The 20654-nt window shown below is 32.1% G+C and overlaps 2 protein-coding genes across 2 annotated transcripts in view; both read left to right on the top strand.

The window, feature by feature from the left end:
• LOC120339668 (ras-related protein Rap-1b-like) overlaps positions 1 to 20654 on the top strand; it is a 352566-nt gene that overhangs the window by 297635 nt on the left and 34277 nt on the right. The window lies entirely within an intron of this gene.
• LOC120339189 (receptor-type tyrosine-protein phosphatase beta-like) overlaps positions 1 to 20654 on the top strand; it is a 54374-nt gene that overhangs the window by 873 nt on the left and 32847 nt on the right. Inside the window, exons 3-22 of the mRNA XM_078115788.1 lie at positions 456 to 579; positions 1336 to 1614; positions 2051 to 2329; positions 2814 to 3086; positions 3835 to 4113; positions 4491 to 4772; positions 5554 to 5832; positions 6317 to 6589; positions 7264 to 7542; positions 7919 to 8200; positions 8949 to 9233; positions 9813 to 10094; positions 10560 to 10829; positions 11665 to 11949; positions 12567 to 12854; positions 13291 to 13349; positions 16623 to 16836; positions 17417 to 17514; positions 18114 to 18288; positions 19227 to 19383. Of these exons, the coding sequence (XP_077971914.1) occupies positions 456 to 579; positions 1336 to 1614; positions 2051 to 2329; positions 2814 to 3086; positions 3835 to 4113; positions 4491 to 4772; positions 5554 to 5832; positions 6317 to 6589; positions 7264 to 7542; positions 7919 to 8200; positions 8949 to 9233; positions 9813 to 10094; positions 10560 to 10829; positions 11665 to 11949; positions 12567 to 12854; positions 13291 to 13349; positions 16623 to 16836; positions 17417 to 17514; positions 18114 to 18288; positions 19227 to 19383 (4742 nt within the window). The remainder of the gene's footprint in view (positions 1 to 455; positions 580 to 1335; positions 1615 to 2050; positions 2330 to 2813; positions 3087 to 3834; positions 4114 to 4490; positions 4773 to 5553; positions 5833 to 6316; positions 6590 to 7263; positions 7543 to 7918; positions 8201 to 8948; positions 9234 to 9812; positions 10095 to 10559; positions 10830 to 11664; positions 11950 to 12566; positions 12855 to 13290; positions 13350 to 16622; positions 16837 to 17416; positions 17515 to 18113; positions 18289 to 19226; positions 19384 to 20654) is intronic.

The following is a 20654-nucleotide window of genomic DNA, read 5'->3' as shown; positions in this document are numbered from 1 at the left end:
AATGGGATGACAATATGATAAAATTCTATGTGAAGCAGTCTAGGTATGTCCCATGAACACCTGACTTCTGACATATTCATTTGTTCGTGCCACAGCACTACGGTAATCAGCACAAGGAAAGGAATTTCTCTTTCTGCTTTCACTCTCGGTGATGCCATGATATGAGAGCATGACTTCCTGATTCATCAATTTATGTTGCAGTTAATTTGGCTTGCATTTAAAACAATGGGAGTTCATTCCGTTTGACATACAAGATTACTATCAGATAACATTTGACCACAAAAATAAAGAATATGATACTTTGATAGCCTGTTAAGAATGCTTAGTCTACGTAATGCAATTAGTGTTTCTGTCAGTCAACATTTAAAGTTTGAAATTTCATCTCTGATCCCGGAGAATGCAATATCTACAGTCTTCCAAATACTCGTATAGCCCAGTATTTTTTAATATCACAGATAACATCTTCAACCGAGAGTGATGGTATCTCTAGTATCTCTCCAAATAAAGAATACACAATCTCAGTTTTTGCTGTTAACTCGACTGCAAGTGAAGAATCTGAACATGGCAACATAATTACTAGTAAGTATGCCTGTGCTATAGTTAATTAATAAGTGATTCACAGCATAATACTATACTTTACACATTCAAACATATTTAATCCTATTTAATAGGAAGTTTTCAGCAAAAAATAGCGAATTAATCAGCAAAAAGTATCACAAAATCATCAATGCAGTAGGCTATATTATGTATATTATGTATAGTTAGATATGCACAGATTCCAAGGATGTCCAAAAAATTAATTTCAACAAAATTCCAAATTTTTACTATGTGAAAAAGTCTAATTAGCAAAAAGTTTTTATCTTTGGTGTTAAGGATATTGATGTAAAATTTTGTTATTCCTGTAATCAATTGGCATACATCCTATTTGGCATAATCCTAAGTAATTATAAATTCGTTAATATTTGACATTGATATAAAATTCATGGTAGAATTCTAAAATACAAGATTATTTGGATATGAGCTTCCCTTTTGAATGCTAATAAATTTGAAGTAGGCTACGTCAGATTTAGATATATAATTCACATTTTTGGGGGGATAAATTTCAAACAACTCTTTTTTGAAATTTAAATTTACATGAATATTAACCATCCTTAACTTCGAGTGTATTGCTGTATTTTATTTGTTAAATTTTGTCAATTTTTTCCTGAGGGTCATTGCATTAGATTTGAAAAATAATTTGTATGTTGAACTTCGTCCCCAGACTCGAAATTCTCAGCCCTGATTGAAACGGCAGTTTTCATAATTGTTACAAATAATAATTTTCTCTTATTTCAGGACCTGGAAAACCAATGAACGTCCTCGTCTCACGGTATGCGAAAAGTCCTACTAACTCGATTTTTGTCAATTGGACAGAGCCTACTGGTGGTTCATCTTCCTACAATGTCAAAATAAAATATACTAATGGCACAGTTGCCATTTCTAAAACTGATATTATGGCGACAAATTATACTGCAAGTGGTTTGACCTCAGGTGTCTCTTACAGCGCAACAGTTGTTGCTGGAAATCAGAATAGAAAATTTGGGATTCCAGAAAATTCCAACATTCAAGGAACAGGTAAATTTTTTCTAAAAAATCGTTTTTTGAACTACATTTATGAACATACAAATTTCAATTCTTATTTATATGTGCCGATATTAAATTGGAATTTAATCATTATTTTTGATAATATGGATTACATTTGAATATCTACAGAGTACAGACACTGAAAAAACAAATATGAAGTTTATTATTTTGAAATCTCCAACTTGAAACTGTTTTTCTCTTCATTGTTTTTATCAGTGTATATCTTAATTTAAAAAAAGACCGCTTTGTAAATAAATACAGTTCCTGATATTTTGCAGATAAGAATCTCTAGGATCAAATGAATATCAAATGTATCGTATAATGTTAATTTAATTATCTGTCAAAACCAACTGCTTCACATTAAATTCTGTATCTACTTCTCTAATTTGTAAATTATTAACCATTTTCATTTTTCTTGCTATTTCAGATCCATCGCCACCATCTCAGTTGGCATCTCCATCTGTTAGTGCAACATCCATCAGCCTTACTTGGAATCCCCCAAGTCTGGGTAAATGGAATTCATACAAGATTTATGTAAATGGCAGTTCCTGGTCAAATGTTGATCCATCTCTCAATTCTGGTAAAGATTTAACTGCTGCAACCGTAACAGGGCTCAATGCTAACACTGATTACAGTTTTGAACTTGTTACAATCTCAGATGCAAACCTGGAATCTAAGAAATCAATGCCATATGTAAATGGGACAGGTAGGCTTATCATACTATTGTGTTGTTATGTGATCGGATTGCATTGAAATAACAGTAAATTTCTCAATAACTTCTTGTGTGCATGATGACTCAGTGCAGCGGTTTCCAACTTTGTTTGATGTATTTGCCTATTTCAGCTCTCTCTGTTCCAATTATTTTTTCAATCTTTGAAGGTTTATGAGCTGTGATATGTACAACTCCTGCTCTGTTTTTGCACAGTTTGAATAATATACAAAGTGTCCATGGATATGTATCACCTTAACGCTAAATAACTGATCGATATTACTGAAGCTACACTTGAAAAAAAAATTATAATTCCGTTTTTCCACAATGCCCCAAGAGGTTGGGAAACAATGGCTTTGAGTTATATCATTGGATTTTTACAATGCTGGCATTGCAGAATAAATAGAATAGACGCATGTTGACCTCACCATTTTTCCACTAATCGAATTTCAAACCAATGAATTTCTTCGTTGACTTTCAGCTCCTGGTTTGGCTACGAATATTGAGTTGATAAGAACTGTTGATAGGATTAGGTCAATGAATGTAAGCTGGAACGCACCGACTGGGGGATCATCAAGTTACAATGTTTTACTATATGGAGGGGGTGATTCACCAACCCAGATGAACAGCAACAATCAACCAATTACTTTTTTCAATATTGCTCCTGGTATAACGTATAATGCATCGGTGACAGCTGTAAATAAGTATGATATCCGTGGAAAAATGACATATGCTTCAAGTAACATTGGCACAGGTACTGGAGAAAAATATTCCATTTCCTAATTAGAATATGGGGAAGATTTGATTAAATAATAAAATATTTTGTTCTTTCCAGTCACCCTATTGTGTTCCTCCAAGTCACTCTATGAACAGAACCACTTTTCTGTATTGTATCCATATGTTTTAGCATTTTGTAATCTGAAAAATACAGGGTGACCCAAAAAAAACAAAACTAATTAAATCAACTTCCTGTTTGTGTATGATTTTGCCCTAAAGTTTCAGTAATTTAGGACACTTTAATAAAAAGCTTGCATTTTTTATCTCATAATTTTAATTTATAATATTATTTGATTTATGGTAATTAAATGCAACAAATAATAACCTAAAACAACCAAAATTATGAATACTAGTTATAGATATAAATTCAAAAACAGCATTGAATGGCATTCAACAAATGCATATTCTGCATGAGAATATGAGCATATAAAAATTTTACGAAGTAGTGTTGAACGCTGAGAATTCACAATGTTCTTAGCAATGGTGGGTCATGATACACCGTTAACACTAAGAGCGGTGAGTTCTGATTAGCAGTTAAAATGCACTTGCTGAAATTGCCAGCCCTAGTTGCAATGGTTGCTTTTAATTATTCTGTTATATTTTAGTTTTGGGCTATGATCTTTGTTTCATACAATCTTGTATTAAAAAATGTGCAAAAAATGGAATATCTATATAAACATTGTTCCAGATTTATGCAAGTTATAAAGTTTGCATTTATATTTCAGATCCTCTCCCCCCTACTTCTCTCAATATTTCCATGATTACTACAAATTCTGTTGTACTGACATGGGCACTCCCAATGGAAGGAGCTTGGACTGGTTTCGATTTGTTTGTTAATGGTTCTAGACATTCCAACACTGATCCATCTCTTCCTTCTGCAAAAGATCGAAACAATGTCACAATAAATAATCTTTCACCAAACTCAGATTACATTCTCACTCTCAAATCTGTATCTTTGGGAGGTTATAGTTCTGCTGATTCCTCTCCTGTGCTATTTACAACAGGTAACTATTTTGGAATTATATTAGTTTTCCATTTATCATAGTCACTGTGGAAATTGTCATCTTTCACGGCTAAATATGATTTAAATATTAACTTTGTTTAGCTGCCTGAAATATTTATTTTGGAAAGTTTCAAATTGAAATAAGTTTCTATCAAATCAGTACTTTTACTAAAATCTAAAAGAATTTTTTCGTCACTCCAAAATTTATAGTTTTTTCCATTGGACCAGGGAACTCTGGGAAATTTACAATATACTTTGATTCCAGACTTTGACTCATTGGGTCACATTGACTCCCATTCCAATGAAAATTTGCCAAACTTCAACTCCTAACATCGATTCAAAATGGATTTCATGACTTTTTTTTATAAATTATTTCAGTTCCTCTGTCGGTCAGCAGTGTAAAGATTGAACAAAATTCTGCTAATCCTACGAATTCATTGGATGTGACTTGGACCGCACCAAACAACAGTGCTGCATCATATCTAGTTTTATTATTCAATAGTTCTAGCACAGCGTCAGAGATTCACACAACCGTGTCAACCACCCATGCTACTGTTACTGGTTTGACGCCCGGAGAAAGTTATCTCGCATCTGTGTATGCAAACAATAAAAACAACCTACGGAGTGAAATGGTCAACTCTACTGATAGAAATGGAACAGGTAGGTTATGTGAACCACTCTGCGGCGGTGAGGAGTCTAGCAATCCTCTCACACATATGTACTCTTGTGGGATTCAAACCAGCGAACCATGTAGGGGATTAAATTAATTTTGATAGTTAACTGTCATTCAAGGTAATACTTCTTTTCCAGTCTGATTATTTTTGATAAATATTATTCCGCTCACATTTTTATTCCATAATTTCAATTTATATACTATTAATTGACTTGTAAGAGAAATAATTTTGAAAATAGCCATTGAATGGCATTCAACATGTACAAATTCTGTCTAAGAAATTGAGCAAATAAATAAGTAGTTTGAAACGCTGAGAATTCATAATATTCCTCCTGATGTTTGGTCAGGCTACACTATTGACACCAACAGCAGTTCACCTGTCAACTTTGAAATTTCCTGTTATAATCAAAATGGTTGCTTGCAACTCTGCTTGCCAATTTAGTTGGAGCCTAGGATCTTTGTTTAATTCAATCTTGTATTAGAAACTCTGGAAACAATTGAATATCCTTATCCAGATTTATGTAAGTAATAAATTTTGCGTTTATGTTTCAGATCCTTTCCTCCCTACTTTTCTCAGTGTTTCCATGATTACTACAAATTCCTTGTACAGACATGGGCACATTTCATGAAATTTATTTCATTTCTATTTTTATTTGGGTTACCCTGTTTTTGGAAGCAACTGTTATTGTTCACTGTTTTATATTAAAGTATCTTTGTCCTCTTTTCTGATTTACAAATTAACTATTTGCAATCTTCTCGCTATTCCAGATCCATTGCCACCATCTCAGTTGGCATCTTCATCTGTTAGTGCAACATCCATCAGCCTTACTTGGAATCCCCCAAGTCTGGGTAAATGGAATTCATACAAGATTTATGTAAATGGCAGTTCCTGGTCAAATGTTGATCCATCTCTCAATTCTAGTAAAGATTTAACTGCTGCAACCGTAACAGGGCTCAATGCTAACACTGATTACAGTTTTGAACTTGTTACAATCTCAGATGCAAACCTGGAATCTAAGAAATCAATGCCATATGTAAATGGGACAGGTAGGCTTATCATACTATTGTGTTGTTATGTGATCGGATTGCATTGAAATAACAGTAAATTTCTCAATAACTTCTTGTGTGCATGATGACTCAGTGCAGCGGTTTCCAACTTTGTTTGATGTATTTGCCTATTTCAGCTCTCTCTGTTCCAGTTATTTTTTCAATCTTTGAAGGTTTATGAGCTGTGATATGCACAATTCCTGCTCTGTTTTTTGCACAGTTTGAATAATATACAAAGTGTCCATGGATATGTATCACCTTAACGCTAAATAACTGAACGATATTACTGAAGCTACACTTAAAAAAAAATTATAATTCCGTATTTCCACAACGCCCCACGGGGTTGAGAAACGATGGCTTTGAGTTATATCATTGGATTTTTACAATGCTGGCATTGCAGAATAAATAGAATAGGAGCATGTTGACCTCACCATTTTTCCACTGATCAAATTTCAAACCAATGAATTTTTTTGTTGACTTTTAGCTCCTGGTTTGGCTACAAATATTGAGTTGATAAGAACTGTTGATAGGATTAGGTCAATGAATGTAAGCTGGAACGCACCGACTGGGGGATCATCAAGTTACAATGTTTTACTATATGGAGGGGGTGATTCACCAACCCAGATGAACAGCAACAATTCACCAATTACTTTTTTCAATATTACTCCTGGTATATCGTATAATGCATCGGTGACAGCTGTAAATAAGTATGATATCCGTGGAAAAATGACATATGCTTCAAGTAACATTGGCACAGGTACTGGAGAAAAATATCCCATTTCCTAATTAAAATATGGGGAAGATTTGATAAAATAATAAAATATTGTGTTCTTTACAGTCACCCTATTGTATTCCTCCAAGTCCTATGAACAGAACCACTTTTCTGTATTGTATCCATATGTTTTAGCATTTTGTAATCTGAAAAATACAGGGTGACCCAAAAAAACAAAACAAATTAAATCAACTTCCTGTTTGTGTATGATTTTGCCCTAAAGTTTCATTAATTTAGGACACTTTAATAAAAAGCTTGCATTTTTTATCTCATAATTTTAATTTATAATATTATTTGGTTTATGGTAATAAAATGCAACAAATAATAACCTAAAACAACAAAAATTATGAATACTAGTTATAGATATAAATTCAAAAACAGCATTGAATGGCATTCAACAAATGCATATTCTACATGAGAATATGAGAATATGAGTTAACACTAAGAGCGGTGAGTTCTGATTAGCAGTTAAAATGCTTTTGCTGAAATTGCCAGCCCTAGTTGCAATGGTTGCTTTCAATAATTCTGTAATATTTTAGTTTGGGGCTATGATCTTTGTTTCATACAATCTTGTATAAAAAAATGTGCAAAAAATGAAATATCTATATAAACATTGTTCCAGATTTATGCAAGTTATAAAGTTTGCATTTATATTTCAGATCCTCTCCCCCCTACTTCTCTCAATATTTCCATGATTACTACAAATTCTGTTGTACTGACATGGGCACTCCCGATGGAAGGCGCTTGGACCGGTTTCAATTTGTTTGTCAATGGTTCTAGACATTCCAACACTGATTCATCTCTTTCTTCTGCAAAAGATCGAACCAATGTCACAGTAAATAATCTTTCACCAAACTCAGATTACATTCTCACTCTTAAATCTGTATCTTTGAGAGGTTATAGTTCTGCTGATTCCACTCCTGTGCTATTTACAACAGGTAACTATTTTGGAATTATATTAGTTTTCCATTTATTATAGTCACTGTGGGAATTTTCATCTTCCACTGCAAAATATGATTTAAATATTAACTTTGTTTTGCTGCCTGAAATATTTTTTTGGAAAGTTTCAAATTGAAATAAATTTCTATCAAATCAGCACTTTTACTAAAATCTGAAAGAATTTTTTTCGTATTTCATAAATTATATTTTTTTCCATTGGACCAGGGAACTCTGGGAAATTTACAATATACTTTGATTCCAGACTTTGACTCATTGGGTCACATTGACTCCCATTCCAATGAAAATTTGCCAAACTTCAACTCCTAACATCAATTCAAAATAAATTTCAAGACTTTTTTTTATAAATTATTTCAGTTCCTATGCCGGTCAGCAGTGTAAAGATTGAACAAAATTCTGCTAATCCTACGAATTCATTGGATGTGACTTGGACCGCTCCAAACAACAGTGCTGCATCATATCTAGTTTTATTATTCAATAGTTCTAGCACAGTGTCAGAGAATCACGCAACCGTGTCAACCACCCATGCTACTGTTACTGGTTTAACTCCTGGGGAAAGTTATCTCGCCTCTGTGTATGCAAACAATAAAAATGACCTGCGGAGTGAAATGGTTAATTCTACTGATGGAAACGGAACAGGTATATCATCTTTTATATATCATATTTTGATATTTTAACAATAATCTATTATTTTAGACATTTTCAATCAATGATAGCAGTTAGCAATGTTGTTTCACAGATAAATGCAGTAAAGTAAAATTTCTCGCATTAAATCCTTTTGGAGGGATTATTTCTTTCAATTATGTGCAGGGAATGACCAATTAAGATTCTATAGTATTATTCATGAGAATTGGTTCAAATCTAGACCACTTGCACTCAGAAGTAAATTCCAAGCAAGCTTATGACTGTCTAATGAAATAATTGAAATGGCTAGGTGTCAAAGAAGTGAAATTGGGGGTAAATTCAAGTATAAAACGTTATTTGCATAAGGCAGGTGTCACCGCTCATTGATTTGTCTACTTTTTTTTTTATCATATATTCATTTCTATTTTAGTTGCATTTATGATGCAAAAATCTTTGGCAGTATTGTTTCTTTGCTGCCACCTGCTGCTGCATATTTCTGAATTGAACAAAGACAATGATATCAGGGATGACGTTTATGTTAATGATTGACCTATGTAATTAATTGACCTATTCCATGATTGTGAATTCATGTAGTCATACGGCCCTTACCAAAAAAAAATGGTGATTCCAGTTTTAAAGGCTACACTGTGCAACTACGGAATTGTATCAGATTTAACAAACTGAATTAAATATTTCATATCCTACTGCAATTTACTAACTCATTTTGTTTGTGTGACATCAAAATCCATTTTTCCTTTTACAGATCCTGTGCCTCCAACCAACTTGAGAGTCAAGAGTTTTACCAGCATAAGCACTACAACTGTGCCTTTGATGTGGACGATTCCTGAAGGAAACTTTATAAGTTACAAGCTATTTGTTGATGATTCTGTGTGGTATAATACCGATCCATCACTAAATAACACAAATGCTGTTACTGAGGCTATCGTGGGTGGATTAATCCCAAATACGCTGCATAAATTTCAGATAACAACCATATCAAAATTGGGATATGAGTCTGTCAAATCGGAACCTGAACGTAACATAACAAGTATGGTTATCTTATTATATTTTAAATTTTTCTGTTTTGTTCATGGAATTGAATATATAAAAGTTTCAATGTAATAGGAATGTTTATATAATAATTATATCATAAAATTGCAACACTGTGTTGCTCTGACTTAACTTTTATTTATATATTAATTTTATCTTATCCTTGCTCAAATCACCATAGATGTCTGAATCATTCATTTTAGATGTGGATTTTTATGATAAATAGAATCAAATCCCAATTTTTTTTATTTCTGGATTTGTGTTTTCCTAGGAGTTTGTTTTTAGTTTTTCAATATTTAAAAGTTCTTTTTATTCCAAAGTATTCAATATCACAGGTGCAAAAACATAGCCCAGGTCGTATATTCTGGAGAAAACATAACTTTCGTGCAAATTGTCCCACCAGATTACTAAAACTTTTGGGTACACTCATACACAAACAGAAGTTCAAGTGTTAAATAAATTTCCTTCTTTTTCGTATTAGTAATCAAGAAATTCCTGGATTCTGTTTTTTGGTTACCCTGTAAAATAACTTTTCTCTTATTCAGCAATTTATACTGTTTATCATTTCCATCTTTAGAACCAGATGCTGTGTCAAATGTCACCATTCTCGAAAACATGAGTGATCGTGTACATTCTCTCAATGTCACATGGATAGCTTCATCTACCGGTTCCCACTCTTATTTTGTTTCACTACTTTATTTGAATAATACACTGGAGCAATCCCAGAATACAAATCTTACCAATGCTATTTTCAATAACCTACTACCTGGAACAACCTTCAATGTGTCTGTTGTGGGATTAAACAAGGATAACTTGGTTGGGGATACTGTTGTTTATTCAGACTCTCTTTATGGGACAGGTTAGTATATATTCTTGGTTGAATTTTTAGGTATTATAAAAAATAAGTACTTTCTTGGTACTCCTGTAGTGTGTATTAGGGTTACCAGGTTAGGGTTAGGCCATAATTTATTTTATTCCAATTTTCCCTATTTGAGTTCAATTACGAGTTCGGGGACTTTTGTGTTAGCCAAGTGAATATACCCCCTACCCATAGGTTTCAAATCCTTTACACAACTTGATGTAAAGAAGTCGAACAAAATTAGTTTCCTCCATATTTGTACACACACTTCTGGAGCACCCTTTTCTGAATGCGGCCCATTACAATATAACCTCGACCATCCCATATATAGAAGGTAAAAAATTCACCCATGTTTTTTTTATTTATACTCTATTCAAGACTTAATCTGATTATGAAGGAAAAATTCAAACCTAAATAAATATTATAGCTAATTTTGTCTCTTAACAATAAGTGTTTTGTTTTCAGCACCTCTTCCTCCTGCAAATATTATGGCACATTCCGTGACCAATTCTTCTGTTATCTTGAAATGGGTGAACCCAACATACGGGAATTATCACAATCTTAGTCTCACATCAGACATGGCAATATTTACTATGTCTCCTGTGCTTGATAGAGCAGATATAACAGAAACTCAAGTCACAACTCTCGATGGGAACACAAACTATACTTTTCGACTGAGAACTGTTTCTGACTTCGGATTATTGTCTGAATCTATCTCTTCTAGAGTATTAACCTGTGAGTTGCTTTAAATATTTAATTTCTGGTTATTTTTTAGCCTGTGTTCTTATGAAATATCAAAACTTTCACAAAAAGTTTCATTTTCATTTTCAAGTCAAACTCAGATGGCTATGAACTCTCTTTATCTAGTCTCTGTACCTTAGGCCCAAAGTATTTTTTAAATGACTTTATTTATGTGGAATTTACTATCATACCTATCTGTTTTCCTGATTGTAATAACATAAAGTGTTTTATGTCTTACATCCATCGTTATTTACCATTGCGCAATTCTACACCACAATTCTTTTGTCTCAATAGTGTCAGTAGCTCTTCACGTTTTTGGTGGTTGCCTTTGCTCACAGATCAATTTTGTTTTAGAGAGGGTACGTTTGTTCTTGTTTTGAGCAAATTCCTTATAAACAAGGTTCTCAAAGCAGTTTCATCTTCCCATTTAAAGTTTTCCAGTATTTGTTTTTATTGTCAAAATTGCTAATTGGTATTCTCGAAATATTTTTTCAATTCATCCAATTGTGGATTTATTTAAACAAAGTGGGGATGACTCTTTAAATATGATACATAACTGTATAATATGATGAGGATGACATACCGATCGTTTTGTTGAATTGTTGTTTTTTGCTACAAATCGTTTTTCTTATACTGCTGAACAAAAAGTTTCCTTAAAAGCTCTCAATTTTATTTTATCCACTTTGCTGGTGTTTTGCCCACATTTTTTTTATTTTAAAACTGCAAATATCGTTTTTCACACGCCGGTATTTATTTTTTTCGAGTTATCCATGCTTGGTTGGCTGCCTTATTTATATCATGTTGCTTTACTTTGCCGTCTTTCGTTTAGTGCCTGATCGTCCACAAAACACTACACTGGACACTCCGACTACAAATGCATCAAATTCTCTGATTGTCAGCTGGTTTCATGGGGGTGTTGGTTTGCATCAAGATGTTGAACTTTGGTCAGAAGCTGATAAAGATTCAGTTTTTACTCGATCAACATTGCCTAACTCTGAAAGTAGCAAAATATTTAGTGATCTTGTACCTGGAGAATTATACAATGCGAGTGTTAATCATGTTAATGCAAGGGGGAAAGGAGAAACAGCTTATGTTGAAACTCCACGCAGAACTGGTAATTGGATACTTGTTTGTTTTGTGTAATTAGACTCAAATTAGAGATTTTGAAACGTTTGAAATTTGTTCTTAGTCTAGTTTGTCAAAAATTATTGTTTGATTATTGAAAAATAATGAAATTTAAAAAACGAGATCAAGATAAGATTATAAGATTAAATGCCACGTTTGGCTACCTTGGAATAAATAAAAATATGAAACGTATCCTGTATATATGCTATCGTATAATATGGGTCTAAATCCTGAAAACTTTGATATGCTGCACAAAAAGCCTATAAGTGGGAATAGTCATATTACAAACCATGGTATGTCATTATGTTACCTGTCCATATGGTAATAGGCAACTGGTTATTTGTTTCCAATGTATGGCCTTTTTCACTAATATGGATAGACTTCTCAGTATGTATATTTAATTTAATTAGGATAAAATACAACATTCTAATGCTAAAGTTTTTCCAGCCAAAACTTTGTAACTCTCTGTCATAGGAATGAATTTCCTATGGCCGGAACTTGATTTAAAATTTTTGAATGGTTTGAGATATATTCAATTGAAAATAACTCTATTTGATCATATGCCATTTGCAACTATTTCACGAATCCACCCTTTTTTGTGTTCAGAACCTTTGATGCCAATACTTAATAGCAGCATTGGGGCAACGGCGAATACGGTTTCCCTTTCATGGTCTTATAACTCCAATAAGAAAACATATGTGCAAACGGGATATGAGTTGATGGTCAATGGAAAACTTTATTCTAATACGACACCGACCTTAGCAACGTACACGGGCACAAATGTAGTCATAGATGACTTGAGATCAAATAATGAATATGACTTTACGCTTGTTGCAATATCTGGACCAAGCTTTGTCGCAAAATCACACCCAGCACATGCAACATCCATTACACGTAAGCTATTTTTTAAATACTATTCAAGGTCACAATGCCTCCAAAACAAGTCAAATTTATTCAATTTAAAATTAAAATGATTTTTTGAGCAATCTCAAAGTAGGACACAATGACTTTCATCCAATTTCTGAAAACGAGAGGTTTAAGGAAATCTTTGTTTCATCTTGACTTCCCAAATTCACAAATTCAAATTTTTTGAATTCAAACTAAATTTATATTGACTATTATTGTTGGCTGTTTATATTATTTTGACCCGGGATTTTTTTCCCTTCGAAACAGTAATAATATAGATCTATTGATTTCTAAAATGCATTATTTTTAATGTGGGTTCTAGTTATCACTGATTTCTTTGAAAATTTTGAGTGATTAATATTCAAATAGGCTGTATATTCAAGAATCCTGGTCTTGCTTCATTAATATCTCAATATATTTTTAGTTCCTGATCCGCCCACCAATATACAAGTCGAGAGAAATTCTACAGACAACACTACCAGAGTGAGACATTACTAATACTTGAATATTGATTATAAATAGTGTTTTATGAATTTTGATTTTGTATATAGGAATATCTAGCTATTTTTAACTCTCAAATTTACCTCTTTTTTCTGTTAAATTGCTTTAATTTTTTAAAAATTTATGTTAACTAGGATTGGCTAAAACTAATTAATCTACTATTCCGAATACATTCGGAAAATATATTTTTGAATATGTTCTTAATTGGATTAAAATCAGATTTTGGACAAAGAATTACACAGCTAAATAATTATATATTCGACTTTTAAAACTGTTGGCTTTATACCAAATATCACAAGACCAATTATTCACTGAAATATGTGTTTTGCTGCATTAGTGATTGTGAGTGGGTGATGCTATTTGTGACATCATGAAGGGAGTACAGTCACAATATTAATGTAATTTCATTTCCAGCCTTGGTTTCAGAATGTTACTGATCCTAAACTATAAACATGAACAGCAAATTTACTATCAAAACTGCAACAGTATAAGCCTTTCGCTATTAAATAACAGTAGCCATAAACTGACGCTTTGATATTCATAACAATTATGTGGAAGGGATTTCTATATCTATTTAGATTTGTGTTATATAGTTCTGATTCTATTTTTCAGCTTTTTATTTTGTAAAATATTACAAATTGGTATATTCATGTGGAAATGACAAACTGTATAATAGAATCGGTATTTTGGAAAATCCAAATTTTTAACTACAGTATATATTTTGTTTAAACCAAATCTTCAGGACACTCATTTTTTATTTTAAAATTATTACATTTCTATCATTAAACTTCATATTTGTATTCTTGCTAGATAACGATACACGAATAAATGTATTTTTATATCCTATTTCAGGAAATTGTAGTCTGATAGTGTTTCCTATATAAAACATTTTACAACATGATATCAGATTACATTTCCGTGATTTAAAACACGAAATATGGCCAATTATGGACCATTGATGTATCATGTCATTAAAGTGTCAATAATTACCTTTGTTTCATATGCAATGAATATTGCCTCTAAATTTTTCGACCAAGTAACTCTTTATCCATAGTTTTAGAGGAGTTTTTTTGCTCTTAACTAAATACACGGGGTACTGTGCGGACATTTTGAACAATGTGGATAGCACTATCCTGATTAGCGAATAATCACTAGGCGATAGCTTCAAATACAATGCTCATTTTTTGTGTTGCTCAGCTTTCCACAAATCATTTTTCAGTTAACTTCCTCACCACAGAGTTAGAAGCACTGAAATATATTTAGAGGCACTATTTTTTGGAAAGGCAATTTTTTTAAAATTTTGTATACTGAACTTTGGTAAAAATAGTTGAGTAGCATTGAGATAAAACTTGATCAATAATTATGAACATAATATTGCATGTACTCTCATAACACGGAGCATGCAATTCAAGTCGGGACGACTCCAGAATTTCAAGTTTCAAGTCTTTGCATGTGTAATAACACGAGGGGTGTCCAAATAGTTTAATTTTAACAAAACGAAATTCGAAACTATAGCTAATTGAAAAATAGGCTTTTTGAATAATCACGATAGTCTCATTTCCTATTTTTTTTTGATTCAAAATTTTTCTAGTGTATTCAATATAATGTAATAAATATTCAATATATATCATAATTTTGCTGCAAATTTGTATCTTTTTAGAATATTTAAAATCACAATTATTTGCAATTTATTGTTCTGGAACACTTCAACTATTATGATATGGGCATCTTTACTCGCAACAAATGTAACAGCCAAATCTAAAAATTGCACTACTGAAAATCAGAACTAAAACGAATACAACTAGACCAAAAGATGGTCCCGGTTCAAAAAAATCGAATTTTGAGTAATAATCTACTTTAGTTTACAGTGCAACAAATTCAGAAATATGCCGAATACTCATATTTCCAATTTCACACAAATGGAAATTCAGATGTAATTTTGGGATATTCCACGGAAAAATAGCGCCTTTTTTAATATTTTTTGTGATATCAATACTTTCCTTAATAGATTCAAAAAAAGTTTCTTGAACATGCCTACTAGTTACAATCTTTCCAGATTTTATTGACTTTCAAATACATTTTTATTTTCCTTGAGAAAATACTGACCTTGTTTTAACATACATTATCTTATTCTGATTAAACAATTTGATTTTTCTTTATCCATAAAAAGATTTGATTTAAAAGCCAATAGTAGTAGATAAGATAAAAACATCTTTATAATTTCGTCATTGCTGTAATTTTAATTGCTAGAACGACAAATAGATTTAACACTTTTGTCGTTTTATGAGCGTAGATGAGGTGTGTGACATCAGTGCTTTCAAAATTGAATTAAATATATTATTGGACACGTCAGTGGACATAACAATCTTTCCAATATTATGTTGTTGTTCTTGTTCATTATCATTGTAAAATCGCTTCTCTCTTCGAATACTGGACTAACTGCTTTGAAATTTTCAGTGGTTAAAGATTGTTTTTTTCGCCAGACGGCTATTACTTTCACTTATTTCAAAAATTTATGTGGACTTCAAGAGATTTGTGTTTTATGTGTCAGAATAAAAAATAGCGACAAATAGCAAAAAATAGCAACATATTTGAGAAAGCTCTCTTGTATTGTCATCTGTTGGCTGTTTAAAATATATATTGTAGTCTTAATATTAAAATTTCAGTTCTAAATGAAAGCTTGCGATTTTTGTTTAGAAAATAATTTATAATTAAGTTGAAAAAATTAAGACTTGGGTCGGAGGTGTGACTAAAAACTCAGACAAAGAGCAAATTTTTTGTTGAAGAAATTACATAAACTTTGTTTTCTAATATGTTGTTGTAAAAATAGTAATCAAGTGTTTTCACCCTAAATTAAGGATGGGGGAAACCTATAGTACATTTTTTTAATTAAAAAAATGGTGCTTAGGAAAAATATGTTAAATCATTGAAATTTGAATATTGGGTGTGGGCAGATTTGTCCGTAGAACTCTGTTTAAAGGAAGTTTGATTTGCACATTAAAAAAGAAAAAAGAAATGTCTACTAAAAAAATATTTTTTTATAAAATATAAAAATAAATCTACAATATTTTTTTATTCATTGTTGCCTGTGGAATCATGTTTGTTAGAAGTTAGAAAATATATTCATTTGGAATATCTGAATTTGAATTTTTGAAATTTTCATATTGTATTATTCCAAGGTTATATAAAAATGTCAATAAGACATTACTGTTGTAAACGTATAATTACGTTTATGAATTCATCTATTTGTTCCAGCTTATCATCTCTTTTACAACACCTTTAAATGGTGCGGACTCGTATTTGGCTTCTGTGAATGGACTACAAGCAGAAGGGGGTACAAGTCCTGTTAGTACTTCATCAACGATAGGTGTGGACGGTCTAGTTCCTGGTGCAACATACAGTGTGTCGGTCATTTCAAAGAACAGAAAGGGAAGCAGTATTCCGGCAGATATGCAGTATATAACTATGGGTAGGCTATCTTTGTGGTATTTACAAAACGCTGCTATAGAACTATTTAAAGTTTCAGAAAAATAGCCATTTTTGTGATTATTTAAGGCATTACTTACTAAATCAGATGCAGGTTTGAAATCCAGACCGATATTGGGGGATGTGAAAAAGGATGTGAAAAATTTGACATAGGCTAATTTGGTTTTACTACAGCAAAACAAACAGTGAACATTAACATATTATATTCTAAAAGTTTTCAATGAATTCGGACGGAAAGAAAATGAATCTGGAAAATTAGATCCCTTTTTTATATTTTGGTCGTAATTCTGTCATATTTGGAAAATTTGATTTTATCTCTAAATGTAGAGCTTATCATGTCAGTAAGTGCTTGTATACAGCCTTCTTGATATCTGCTAAAAACTTAAAATTACAAGAAATATTCCAGAATATTTAGGTAGAGCTACCATGGCATCATCTCAATTTATCAGCCTAAATTACGGCATTTAAATATATCTCTATATTTATCTATTCTTAGAATTACTACCATAATTGTTATTTATAGACTTTACTTACTCTGAAGATGCTTTTTTCAATTTTCTCAGCACCCTTTGGAATGGACAATTTCAGAGTTTCAGATAGGTCACAAACAACAATGAATATAACCTGGACTCTTCCACCTAATTCAAAGAGGGATACAATAGTAAGATTCTTTATTTTTTTAATTGAAGAATTCATGATCCTGAATCAAAATTATTTTGTAAATTGTGAAAATATTTATTTTGATAGTAATTTTGTGTTCATGGAATGTTTAGGTATTTATTTTTTGGTTATGTTTGGTAATTCTAGCATATGTTTTTCTAAAAGTGCGGCATAGTAAAATGTATTAAAATCTGACTGTAAAATAATTAAATTAAATATATTATCAATTGAATTACTATTCATCTTCAATTTTTTATTATTTTTAATTTTAATGACATTATATTAGGTATTGTTAAAATCACATAAAATTTATTACATTGGCCTATTTAAAAAAGAATTGCTTTTTGATAAATAAGATAACAAGAATAACTAATATTTGAAAAATGTGCAATACAGCTCTTTTTCAAATATTTAGTATTCAAATATACAATTATCTAAATGAATTCATAAATTTATTATTTAATAATTAAAAGTACCGGTAAGTACTTTTATATTCCGTTCCATCTAAGTTATTTTAATTTCTATATTCTTTCCATTTATTCATTCTACCCCACAATATATTTGAAATACAAACTGTTTAACAGATTATATTTATTTTAGAAAATATCTCACTCTGTATTTGGTGCAGAAGCTACTGCAACAAATTTGGATCTAAACATTCACTCCAATTCATACAATTTGACTAATTTAACTCCGGGACAAGTTTATACTGCTATCATTATTGCTGTTAGCAATAACACCAATAGCAAGCCTGCAAGCGTCGTTTCTCGAACGAGTATGTATTTATATTAAATCAGAAAAATTTCAGTTTTGTTTTGTGTTCTGAATTTTTCTTAACCAGGTTTGTTTTATTTTAATCAGTGCTTATGTAGGGTTTTACTTCATTTGTTACACCTGTAAGAGCCAACAAACTATATATGGCAATATTAATGAGTTCCCTTTGCAATTTTAAAATTAAAAAACCTGTTAATACCTTATCCTGCATGTTCTTTTGTGCAAAAATGCTGCAAGCACCCAAATACAAGACATTTTTTTTTCTTAATGAAAATCTAATATTTCCATTTTGAATCATGGCTTCTTGCCTGTGACCAAGGCTCTGTGACATGATTTTCACTATTTTTTTCTTTATATGCGAGTCAGAATCAATAATTTGGAATAAGAGATAGATTTTCATACTTTTAATGGTGGTAATTAAAGTCACAATTTTTGACAGAAACTAATTAGGCAATAGGTTGACTAACAGGTTGATGTAGCATTTTTAACAGACAATGAAAGAAGGATGTACCTTCCTCAGATTCCCAAGTGCTGCTTATGACACTTCAAACCATTTAGCAATGAATTTCTCACTGAACCCTGAAATGCTCTTCCCATTTGTATCTCACAAATCGCTCCATTTTTAATAACGTTACCAGGGCTTTCTAGAGGGTCATTTATTTGGAAAACACAAATTGGGAAATCAAGACGTGAGCCAAATGGTTGATGCATATTGCCTTTAATTGTTTCTTGATGAACAAGTAGTACGACATCAGGAAATATGGTGTCTAGCTGATCCGTGAAGAATATTCATGTTTCCCAAAGAGAGATTTTGCTTCGCTTCGCACTCACCCACCTAATTCCAATCAAAACTTCCTGACAGTATTGTGAAAATCTTCGGGATATCTGATTTGATTAGTCAACAAGTTAACAACAATTTTCATAATTTCATTTGATCAGTTCCGACGCCTCCAAGAAACCTTGTATTCGGCAAAACAACTAACGAATCGATTGAAATCAAATGGGACGAACCAGAGGGAAGTGTCGTCTATGAAGGATATAAAATACGATATGCAGAAGTTACTAAATTGAGCTCCAAAATGGTGTACAATGCAATGTAAGTTTACCAGAACTCTTATTCACACTCAGTAAAAAATAAAAACTTCAGAAATTATCTGGTGATGAATGGGAGCTGTTAAAGGTTGAAGTTTTATCAAGCGATCCTTAACAGTCGTGCACATTCCAATGTTTTTGGTATAAAAATTTGATTCAATTTAGAGCAGTGGTTCTCAACCTTTTTCAGTTCGCCGACCGGCAAAATTTCAAAACAAATTTTGCGGACCGACGGACCTTCAAAATTAACCAAAAGTGTAATGAACACAAAACATAATCAAAAGAATGCAATTACGAGCAAAAGAAGACAATCTAATTTAATGTCCAATTGCTGCTGTCTTTTTGATATTATACATGTTAAACGCGGTTCTCTTCCTCTGTCCTCACGACTAACTTGGTTTTCCCCGCTGTTTTTTTTTTGAAAGAACTGAATAATTAAATTCTATTTGTTTGCCGCCATTTTACTATGAAACCTCGCTAAATTATAAGCCTACTGTCAAAGTACGAAATGTGCAAACTTTTCAATCAGGTACCGTACTATGTGATATCAAATTCCTCCGTTATGACGTTGGCCTCCGTTATGAGGTCGTAGAATTAATGAACATCCAGCCGTTCAGGGCTTTAAATGGACAGAGTTCCTCTCACCAAGTTTGGTTGTTAGACGAATACTGGTACTACAAATCAATAAAAGTTGAAAAGCACAAAATTAATGGACATGCCGTCAATACTTTGTATTTTGCAATTTGCTTATAATATTTTAATATTGAAATATATTTGGCGGACCGGCAGCAAGGTTGCCGCGGACCGGCGGTTGAGAACCACTGCTCTAAAGCAGTGTTTCCCATCCTATGGGTCGCGACTATGGCTGGGAATGGTTAAACGTTTAACCGATTTTAGATGGTTAACGGTTACGATTTATTTTAACCGTTAACTGTTTGACCGTTAATGTACAATTTCTTTCAAAAATGATAACGTCATCGCAAATTTATCTCCTGTGGCGTTTGAAAAGAATATCACTAACTGTATCGCTAAGGACCCGATAAGGGTCCTTGAAAAATAATTTAAGTACCAAGATTGCAGATTATGCAATCTGACAATGATAAATTCAGAATCAGTTTTCGATCAAAATATATTGTTCACGATTTTATTTCAAAATCGTTCATTCAATGTCATCAAACAAGTGCGCAGTTGAGGCTGTTTTTTTTTATGATATCTTAACGTAGAATTTGCACGCAACACAAATTTGTCACATAAATCACATTTAATAAGCGAATC

Source organism: Styela clava, chromosome 9 (assembly GCF_964204865.1).
Source record: "Styela clava chromosome 9, kaStyClav1.hap1.2, whole genome shotgun sequence".
Taxonomy (NCBI): Eukaryota; Metazoa; Chordata; class Ascidiacea; order Stolidobranchia; family Styelidae; genus Styela; species Styela clava.
This window is presented reverse-complemented; position numbering and strand designations above follow the sequence as displayed.